The 11,759-nt window shown below is 33.4% G+C and overlaps 2 protein-coding genes across 2 annotated transcripts in view; one reads left to right on the top strand and one right to left on the bottom strand.

Annotated features, from left to right (window-relative positions):
• LOC116172249 (E3 ubiquitin-protein ligase MIB1-like) overlaps window positions 1-11,759 on the top strand; it is a 462,793-nt gene that overhangs the window by 402,701 nt on the left and 48,333 nt on the right. The gene's annotated exons all lie outside the window — the stretch shown is intronic.
• On the bottom strand, window positions 5,259-11,033 carry LOC116172250. The gene is made up of 8 exons (XM_031489423.1): window positions 10,478-11,033; window positions 10,243-10,416; window positions 10,081-10,186; window positions 9,857-10,031; window positions 6,801-6,951; window positions 6,412-6,565; window positions 6,098-6,246; window positions 5,259-6,046 (listed from the first exon to the last, which is right to left on the bottom strand). Exons 1-8 carry the CDS (start codon window positions 10,595-10,597, stop codon window positions 5,924-5,926), a joined length of 1,152 nt encoding a protein of 383 aa, XP_031345283.1. The 5' UTR covers window positions 10,598-11,033; the 3' UTR covers window positions 5,259-5,923.

Below are 11,759 nucleotides of genomic sequence, written 5' to 3'. Positions count from 1 at the left end.
ATATACTCTGTAACTGAAACGGCATCGCCCGTAATCAGCCATTGCCAGGGGCCGTGGCGAATTTTTGTGAGAGAGAGATGGGTAGAGGTAGGTATCCCTTACCTTGTTTAACTCATGTGGGCTTATGGGATGGTTTATACTACGTCTTACATTTTGCTTATTTTTGTCTAAATTAAGTTATTAAGAGATTTGCAAGAATGGTCATGAATTGTGTTGCATATACGTGCAATCATTTTCATAATAAAAATTGAAATATTCAATTTCATGGGTACGTGTTGATAACATTTTTCAACCTCGACGCGCGCATTTAATATTTTTGCGCATGACGGCATTTGCACCGCTCAGATTTCTTTACTAATGTACCTCACACTCATTTTATTCTTAAAAAAATTCTTTTTTAAATTTTATTTTTTATTGATAATTTACATGGTGGTTAAAATACTAGTCTATAGCCACATAAACAGACCCATAATTCCCGCTGTCATAACAACGGGAATTATAAAATCTAATTCCCTGTCAGAACAATAGGACTACTTTGACAATTAATTGACATTTACGGTAAAGTCAAACACAACTGTTTGCTGTCAATCGTGTAATATAAGTCAAAACCTACAGAAGGAACGAGAATGACATTTCATAGGTGGTAACCATGTTATATTTCTTAAAATGGTCTTCTTTTACGATACTTAACTTCATTCATTTGGTAGGTTGTGATACAGATCCATTGTCGTAGCAATTGTGTGTAAAACAATATTTTGAAATACACATAGGTACTTTTCAGATTTCCCTCAGACAGCGAATGGCGAATCTTAGACTTCTTGGGCTAAAATTCCTGATTCTTATTTTTAAAAACGTTTTCAATTGCCCATAACTATAATCCAAAAAAACGTCTTAGTATTGTTCAAATTCGACTAATAATGTGTATAAATAATACCTTGAAATATCTAGATTCTCTCGCACACGCAGCATGGATCTAAGCATGGAGTAGTAGGTCCACAAACACGACGGTTTTCAATGCTTAGATCGATCACTAAAATACGCCAAAAGAATTTTTTCGTTCACAATCTTCGATTTTACCGATCGCAATTTACAAAACTTGGAGTACCTATTCGTTTTCATATAATGTTTTTGAAGTCGCCGGCACTAACTCCTTAAAAGCGTCTTCAGCTTCTTTTATTCCCCCCATGGGAACATCGTCATCTTCATTCCCTTCCAACATTTTCCGTTCTTAAACAAAGCCAAACGACACAAAAATTGCTTTCAAAATTACGGACGCAGCATTTTTTGTTGTTTATATACGTAACTAGGTAACCATGGCAGTCGCAGCCAACCTCATATGCAACAACGCGAATCAGATGTGAAATTTTTATTTGCAAATTAATTTACTTTTCAACAGTAATTCTACTATTATCAATAAAAAATAAAACGTAGAATGTACCACGGGATAAAACGGAGTATAATTCCCCTCGGGGAACGCAATACCCTCGCGACTACGTCGCTCGGAGTATTACTGTTCCCTCAGGGAATTATACTCTTGTTTTATCCCTTAATACATTATCTACTATAAGTTTACCTCGACGCCAATTGTAATATATTAGGTACCTACCTCCTTGCTAATATATTATGTAAAGGGTACGTTACAAACGAACACAACGAATGTTTCTAACTTTGTTTTACGTTAATAAGCAAATGGAATGCGTTGAGCCACCATGAATGACATTATTGACATTATACTTTTGTAACTTCAAGATTCAAGAATCAAGTATGTGAGTGTGTGAGTGAGAAATGGCGCAGTTTACCACATTGGCCCGTATGAATAAAAATAAGCAAATGCTTATACTTGCAAAATTCAAAGTAAATACTCGTAACTGCCCCTTCATGCTGGTCTGTTTAGCAGCACTGCACTGCGTCCTGTCCTGCTGCTAAGCAGCGCTGCTAAGTCGCCCAGTGGGAAGGAGCACTTACGAGTATTTACTTTGAATTTTGCAAGTATAAGCATTTGCTTACTTTTATTCATACGGGCCATTATTAAGAATATATTTTAAGATATTCCATTAACAAATAGATATTGGCACTTGTAAAAGCACCGACAAGCATTTATCTTTATCTTTCTAAGGCCCCAACCTCCCAGTTTATTTACTTATCTGTATTTTTAACCAAATACGTGTGATCGGTCCTACATATGCACTACAAAACAACGTGCCAGACAAGGATGAGAATACCTACGTTACGCTGGTTGCCTAAAATCATTGCGGCACACGATTTTGGCGCTCGATGCCGTTCCAGTTACAGAGTATATAGTTCAATGAGTTTGTTGTATTAAAAGTTTTACAAAAACGTGGCACAGGGTCGCGAAACTCGCAAATCTACGATAAAATTATGTTATTGTTCAGATTTCAACGAGCCCTACTATTTTTATTAATAAAATCCATTTTCGGGTTTACTCTCGTCTAAATTTACTATTTTTAGTTGCTCGAGGTTTCGGAAACTTACCTTTGTTCCCTTTCTCAAGAGAAGCGCTACGTCACATCATCATCCATGCCAAATAAACGCAGTAATAAAATCTTTAGAAAATAGATCTTTTCGTCTTACTGACGATTGCTCAAAAAAAGAAGCACTTCAAAAACTTGAACAAAATGTTGCATCAAAATGGCTACTCTTTAGATAAAATAAAGAAGACAATCAAAGGGTGTAATCATGGCCTATGTATCGGTATCTGATTGATGGTTACAGAGGACCAGTCACAAAAAAACAGAAAAAGCTAAGAACACTTCAAAATTAGATATACAGTTTCAATTGATTGACATTTACGAAATTTAACAAAAAACTCTTGATAAAGGTAGCAAAGAAACTCGAGTAACTATTAATAGTCACTTTACACGAGAATAAACCGGAAAATGGATTTTATTAATAAAACTCGATAAGATAACTATCCCTGTCGATAACTATCGATACGTCGAATATTTCTCTCAAATGAGGCGTGCAAGTACCGCTTAATTACAGCGGTAATTGTATTGTAGAAAGCTAAAGAGCCCTGCGATAATTGCACAGTTAATATGGTAACTCCATTAAAGTTGCAAGAACTGCATTCGGTTATTTTCATATTTTGTTAAAAGAGCCCTCTTGTCTTGTCGGGCTCTTTCGCCAAAATATAAAAGTAAACTCATGCAGTTTTTAGACACGCTTTCAAAAAAATTATCGGTAATTTTATATCGATACCTATATATTAAAAACTAGCGCCATAACGAGAACTATCGATATACCGATGCTTATCGATATAGCGACAGTTATCGATCTTTCGATAGTTATCGGTGTATCGATAACCATCGATATTTCGATAATTATCGGCATATCGATAGGTAAGTACCCGATACTTATATCGATAGGTGAAAATAGTTATCGCCCATCCCTAGCGATAACTATCGACATATCGATAACTATGGACATATCGATACCTATCGATAGTATTCATATATCGATAAGTATCGATATATCGATAACTATCGATATATCGATAACTATCGATATATCGATAACTATCGAAATATCGATAACTATCGATAACGACATATCGATAACTATCGACATATCGATAACTATCGACATATCGATAACTATCGATAACAATCGATATTTCGATAGTTATCGATATTTCGATAATTATCGGCATATCGATAAGTAAAATATATCGATAGGTAAGTAACCGATACTTATTGATAGGTGAAAACAGTTATCGCCCATCCCTAGTTATAACATAATCTAGGTAAACCGTACAAATTAATACTAGATAAACTGTACAATTATATGTGTATTTGAAATATGTGTAGGGGTGTCCAACAACATCCATCCACAAAAAACAAGGTTTATGAAAAAGAACTTTCTTCAAGCCCCAATACATAGCAAAACAAGGAAGCCCCCCTTCCCCCAGAAGCTGCATCTTGCCGATCAATTATACACTACTTATCCAAACTGTTAGAAAAGTTAATATTAAAACGCCTTAAGCAATTCATAATTCAAAAATAGCAGAAAGTGACCAAGAAGAGAAATGAATCTGCTTAGCAGTATTGCTAGATATCAAACAGGAATTCGACACTGTGTGCCACATTGGTCTGTTACACAAAATCAAAACACATCTTCCTCATCAATACTATCTGATTTTAAAACTTACCCTTCGGAATGATACTTCCAAGTTAAGTAAGAAGAGGAGCTCTGGAAATACTAGTTAACACAAGCCAAGGTAGCATTTTCGGACCAACACTGTGTCAGCTCTATACTGTGGACATACCCACCGTAGAAAATACAGCAACTACCACATTCGCAGACGATACGGCCATATTGGTATCGCATAGAGACCCTGTGGAGACACCTAATAGGTTACAAAGCTCCTTGAATCAAATAAACATCTGCACTGACAAGTGGAGAGTTAAAATAAAGAAAACCGAGCCAACTCGTGTAACATTCGCATTGCGACATATTGACAGTCCAAAATAATTCCAAAACCGGAAAAAGTTAAATATCTAGGCGCTTGACATTGAAAACCATATCATTGTTAAACGAAATCAATGTAAAATTGAACAGGATGTCCTGGTTACTGGGAAGAAGTCTCCATTAATAACAAGCTACTGCTGTACAAAGTAATAATCATCCCATTATGGACATACGGAAAGATGGAGCCAAAATTTCAATGTCGGTACTCACAAAAGCAAAGTGAACCATTCAACAGTACCTCATTGGACCTGGTCGGAGTGCTGGAAACGGAGATATGATGCATTTTAGAGAAATAGTGATGCTTACACTTTGGGTGTTCTTCCTTTTGTATGCCTAGTGAATTTTTATGTAGATGAGCAAAATTGAAAACCCTAGTTCATCCATTACTTCATTTGTGGAGATGATCAATTTATCGTTTAGATAAATACCACTTACTACATATGAAGCAAAAATGAGAATTACCAAATCTGATCTTTTAAAATAAATTGCTGATACACTTTTGGTAATTTATTGAGATTATTAGAAAACAGAAACCTTATAAACATAAGATAACTATTACCAAAAACAATTACCTCTACTAGTAGGCGTAGATTTTTTAATCACATTAGTACTTGATTTAATAAAAATTATAACAACTGAAGGGTAACTAATACATCAACAGTAACGCTGTAAATTATATAAAATTTAGAAACAATTAAATTAACAAATTAATACAGCTTCAATTACCAATTAATGTATAACTTTGAACACTAAAAATCAGACTAATAATACACTTCTGACGATATCTGTAATTGCAAAAATCAGACTAATAATACACTTCTGACGATATCTGTAATTGCATAGCAAATATACAGTGCACAAGAAGTAATTTACACTTTGACACTGAGAAAACTTATTAATGTAAATTAACATATAGAGAAGGAAATTTTATTCAAAAGTGATAACTAAATGTACAATACACTGTATATTTGAAGCAAACAAGTAAAAAGCTGCAGTTTCAATTATAAAACTAATTCAATACCTCTTAAATTACTAAATCATTATTAATTAGGCACATATAGGGATTTTAAAAATTATCAAGGAATAAACAAACTTAACAATCTACTTGCACACAAGGTTTTATCTTGGCGTGGTACATTCATCTTATAAACATTAAATATTTTTATTTGTTACAATTGACGAGCAAATTAGGTTTGTAATTTAAGGAACTTTGATATAAAAATATTGTTCAGCCATTTATCATAAGTCATTCTAAACTTCGGATCGGTACAAAATCATATACGGAGGGACCCACGAATTATTGTGTGCCAACAAGAAAGCGTCATTCCTTACAACTCTACTTAAAAACATTCATTTGTAATGCCATATGTAAACTTGTTCTGATTCGGACCTCATGGATAAGCAAATTTGTAAATTGCATTGTGGAAGGGTAATCTTATATTTGCGTACTAAATCTTGGTCTTGGTAGGTCCCCAAATACGGTATCCCCGTGAACGCTCTTCGCTAGTGCTTTTATACTTGCTGCAATGTCTGATGGATGATCCTCATTGTCCTGCAACTGATGTTGACAGTTAATAAACTGGCAATTAGAGTAAGGCTAATTTGTTACCACATATTCGTCATCGTGTTCCTCTTCGACTATACGATTGCGGATTTGTGACATAAAAGTCGGAATCGTTACAGGAAGGGACTTTGCTATACTGCATTGCTGATTTTTGCTTCTTGGGATCTGAGCACCATCAGTTTTGGAAGAATCCACTAAAACATTATTAAAGATAACTAAAAAATAATACAAAACAAGACAAGTAGTTCATATTTCTTAAATATTCCTTAACAATCAGAATTTTGCAAAATTGCTCCAAAATAAGTAAAAAATCATATGGCCCATAAAGTTAACGTTTTGAAAGATACATGTTTCCTTACCATCATTATCACTATCATTTTCTATCACAGTATATGGATATGGATCTTCCATTTCCTCCAATTGGAAAAGTCCTTCGGAATCAATAGACTTTCCATACCCCACAGGTGTGCTCATCTGTCTGGCCGTGATACGATTAGAGTTAGTTTTCATTTTCTGTGAAGCAAAGGTTACATTGTAAATATCTCTCATAATCTGCATTTTATGGTTTGCGAAATCTAGAGATAATCAAAATTAAGTAGCACAGATTACTATTGAAGTAATTAATTGAAGGTTGATTTTGATAAATCGAATCTTGAATAACATGTTTTTTGACGTTACTATCTAATCACATTACATTCTAAACAATATCAAATTTATTTACGGTGGTACATTATCAAAACACGCTTACCGTAATTAATTTAGTTTTCGCGTTATCACTAGGTGAATTTATATTGGCATTCAATACAGGTACAGTGTCGCTTAATCTGCTATTTGGTGAAGATGGAATTATAAAGTTCTCAGATAGGTTCATCGGTTGATACCTCTTTTCCATTATGACCCTGTAAGATAAGTATTAATTAAACAAAGTTACTTACTGCAAGATATCAACTTAGTACACATTTCATACTACAAATATTCACTGTGTTTTATACAGATTATACAATCATTAATAAATAAACACAGGTTTGTGTTTTCATTTCTGTATGACCACAACACATTTGTGAACAATAACAATAGCTGTTAGCTCCATATGACACAGCCAGTTTCTGTGACAAACACGTGCCATTGCAATTGGAACACCCTGTATAATGAATTAATAATATAGCAAATCAACTGGATTCAAGATTATTAGCAAGTTATACTGTACAACACACAGCGTAATTTTTAATCCAAAAACTAGCTCACTATCACCATGATTAAATAAATTACCTAATACAAGTAATGCTACTTTAAATTATTGAACATTTTTTTAAATTTTTACAATTCTTATAGATATGGTTTACTTGCAACAATAATAAATCTAATAAAAAAATTGGTGATTAAAAAATGAGTAAGTATTAATTAACATAATTAAGTTTCGTTATTCTTGCAATGAGTATCCAATTTGAGAAGAACTTAAAATTTTGTTTGGATGCTTATGTTGCTAAGTGGTAGCAAAACTGATATACGCACAATCGCGAAATTGATGACCAGTAAGGGTTTGCATTCGCTACAATTAAAGTTTTTGAAATGCTTGCTTATTATTGAAGTGAAGCTTGTGTGTTTTAAGTTTCAAATTTCAAATCGCGTGCAGAAAATTAAAGATGACATACATTCATATGATCAAATTTTTAAGGTAGAAATATATGCAAAGTGTTTTACTTTATATTTAAATAAATATTTAGGAAAATCAGTAACTGAAATTCTTTTGTGTTTTATAATTTTTCAAACCCTCATATAACAATACTTGCATAGTGTACATGTACATTTCTTTTGCTTCCTATAGTTACGTTATATTCAAGCAGGCTGAAACACACTTAAATATAACAAAATATTTTTCGGTGGTATACAAGAGTTTGTTTTTATTTTGATAATTTTATTTTTGGACGAAAGTTTTTTCCAGGAAGCAACAAAACTTGAGTGAATTAAAAATAAAATTATCCTGATTTAAAATCAAGATCAAGTGTATTTTTGGAACATTAATAAAAAACAATAAATTTCACAAACAGTTTACATTTATACATTCCTCCACGCAATTTTATCAATGATAAAAACCTATCTAGCTTTTAATCACGTAACAAATCATCTTACTGGTTAGAATTTGAAACAAAAGTCCTCTTCTTAGTAAGGTGTATTATGTTTTCATCTAAATTATCCCCATTACCCAGGGGTGTCAACCATGAGTGACTGGGGGTGCTTTGCCCTTCCCTCTCCCAAATGATTTGAATAAAAATGTTTTTACCACAATTTAACACAAAGCATAATGCTTTTTGAAGTTTTTCTAACATAGTTGGTGTATACGGTGTTCAAAATAGGAATCTCTATGATGGGCATCTCGGAAACCATAGAAGATGGTCAAATTACGGAAAAGTTGTGCGATTAAAGTGTTATTATCATGCTGTTAAGAAAACCAAAAAATTCTGACTACTTTCGAAGACAGAAAAACTGAAATTTGTGCAGATTTTGTTTTTCACGGAACAGACTTTGAGAAACGCCGTGCTAACGGACGGACGGACAGACACAGCAAAATTATAAACTCGCTAGGAGCTCCTTAATAATCGCCCCAAGTAATAACCATGGTTGTCAATAGAGCCAAGTTTCTTTTCTCTCTATCATAGCATTTAACTTAATTAGAGTTTAGATCAAGATTTTGGTTCTCTCTTGTCCAAAATCATCTCTAAAGTAGAGCAAGCTTCATGCGAGTTTTGGCTAATTAAGGTGGAAAATTGCAAGCGGACAAAGTGGCCACAATAGTGTATTTTTTATTTTTGTAGAAATGCGCTAAAAGTATACTGGTTCTCTTAGAAACTAAAAATCATCCAATTTTATAATCAATCTCATCAGCTTGTTCGACACCAAATGTTGCTCAATATCAAAAACGATATGGGAGATCAGAGAAATTGACCTAATTTGAGAAATGTCTTCTAGCAGCCAAATATGTTGAGCATAAACGCCAATGATGCAAATATTATGTACATGTACTACATTATTACCTAATGTGTTGGTTAGCTTAAGAGTAAAATTAGTCCAAAGTTACTACATTTAAGGCGAATGTTAAAATAAAAATTTTCATTTTTACACAAATTTAAATTTATACAAACTTAATTTTAAATTGTTTTAATTTTTCTATTTTACTAGCCAACTGCTAGAAATGGGCGATTTAGACTACATTATTAGAAACACTTTTATGGAGAATGTGAAATTGTTTTGAACAATTTTCAATTTGCCAAACAGTAGACCATTTTGACCATATGATTTTTCCAATTTTTTGTTGTAAATTAATTATGTACAATTAAGTAAAATGAAACAAAAATGCGAAGAATTATTAAAATACCTCCCCAAATGAAAAATTTACAGGACTTTCAAGTTTTAGTGGTACCTATATAAATTTTAAAATGTATTTTTCTTCATATCTCATTAATTAATGAAAATAAAATTGAAGGATTTAATTAAACTTATTTAACAGTTGCAGATTTATCCATTCGTTATTTAACTAAACACATGGATATTGGATATTGCACGGCCAGTTTTAAGAAAATCTCACTGTATATGAAATTAGAGGAAACGAAATTACCAACTAAAATATCACAATCCCAAGACCTCAACAGAAAAAATTAATTCCATAACTTCATTACAGCACTCTGTATAACTGCAAATACTTACTTTAGAACCACAATGTGGTCACCCTATGTGTATTGCAAGAATTTCAACTTACCTTTCTTTATCACCCACACAAAATCAACAGCTAAAGAAGAAAATATCTACCTGCTAAGAATTTTATGTTCCATCTGAGCCCTCTCTCGAAATTTATCTAATGCTGCATATTGTTGTTCAGTATATACACGTATTCGATCTTCGGTAGCAGTTGCTTCACTACTTATAAACTCTGTTACACGTTGCTTTAATCCACTCAAAGCTAATTCGACATCGGGCGGTAACCCTATCAAGTAATTAATTACCCGTAATGAATTCCTGATATGAAGGCTTACTGTCATGATGTTCATCAAAATTGTTTTCCTTCTCTGGAGAAATTAGTATGTGAAAAACGTTAGAGTAAAGTTCGCTGTTACGTACTGTCGTTATGAGTGCTGAATTCTGTGTGCAAAAATAAGTTAATTTTACAATTAGTAACTTTAAGAACTTTCACATGCCAATAATTTCGTAGAAATTAGTACACAAGCAGCTCCTCTGTCTCGATGGATGGCATGTGTTTGAACATCGCAATTTAAGCACTGATGTACGATCCAATTACCGACATTTCGTGAAGCTACTAATCCTGAATGTTCTTTGTTAATTCTTCTTAGCTTGTCAACTTGCCTGACATCCTAAACAATGGGAAGGTATTTATTTTTTTTTGTTTTTTTAGGTTATGTAATATTTACTCACTTGTTTAAAAAAGAGATCTTGTTTTTCTTCCTCACTTAAGTTCAAGTGATCTAAATTAGCATGCTGAAAATCATTTGTTTCCGATTCGACAATTACATTTAAACAATTGCATGAGAACATTTTGAATTAAAGAACACAAAGGATTATTTTAAATTTCCAAACAAAAAACACCAAATTTAACTTGATAAACATCAACTAATAAAAACACAGGTAGACAGCTCACTTGTCATTCAAGGCAACCGCACAGATGTTTATAGAGACCAGTTTCAACAATAACTTTATGGAAAATTATCACACTACTTTTCTACAATTTCGTACAAAAAATCTCAGAGTACAAGCATTCCATTTATAATTGTACCTCCGAAAGAACAGCGTTTGGAGTACTCGTAAAATAATAGTAAAAGGTAAATTTGTCTATGAACAAAGCAATAGAGACCAGTACACCGACGTTGCTTGCTATTGGATGACGCTGAATGCACACACACGTTTTGTTCTTTTTCACCGGCTACGGAGCGCAATCCCGTGTTTTGTAAATAGGAAAACAAGCATGCTGCTCCATTCGGCACGTAAATAATTCCACTTCCACGAAATCTGTCAATATTTTCGGAACTATGATACAGGGTGTTTCCATGTACGTAAAGCAAGAGCAACAATATTTCCTTTTTAGTTTCATTACTTTAGGTAGTAAAACAACGGCAGTTCGCGATAATAATGTTTTACCTCGTACGAAGAAAAAACAAACACTTGTATATAAATTAAGTAGATATAAAAATGAAAACGTGCGCGCTGTTACTCAGGAAAGAAAAGCTTGTAGTGCAGATAACGCCCTGATATAGTCGTGTCGTGATGGGGGCTTTGATAAGCCAGGGTTTAAAAAAATCTCAAGACCCTGGCTCTATGGGAAGTAAAAAAATAAAGGACAAAACTGTAGACAATTCCATAGCTTGTGAAATGGCTACCGCCGCGCAAAGAACGAGCCTAAATAATAAAAAGAAAGAAAGGTGGATAGCCTTCTGGAATGGTCTTAGCAAAGGTAAGTGTCCATCACCTGTTAAAAGGGACTCGAAAAGGGAATATAGGTATAATTGGGGAAACAGTAAGAAAGTTTAATCGGTCGAATCTTCTGAACATATGCTCTATCAAAACGATGAAATATATTCCAGAACTTCCTTGAACAGCTATGCACTCAAACTAATCCGTGACCGTGAGAGGTCTGGAACTATTTTCGAGACTATTTCCAATGGAAAGTGTTGGCATTTCGAAAGCTTTAGCACATTTATAA

Source organism: Photinus pyralis, unplaced genomic scaffold (genome assembly GCF_008802855.1).
Source record: "Photinus pyralis isolate 1611_PpyrPB1 unplaced genomic scaffold, Ppyr1.3 Ppyr1.4_LG5, whole genome shotgun sequence".
Classification (NCBI taxonomy): Eukaryota; Metazoa; Arthropoda; class Insecta; order Coleoptera; family Lampyridae; genus Photinus; species Photinus pyralis.
Note: the sequence above shows the minus strand (reverse complement) of the source record. Positions and strands in the feature narration are given on the sequence as shown.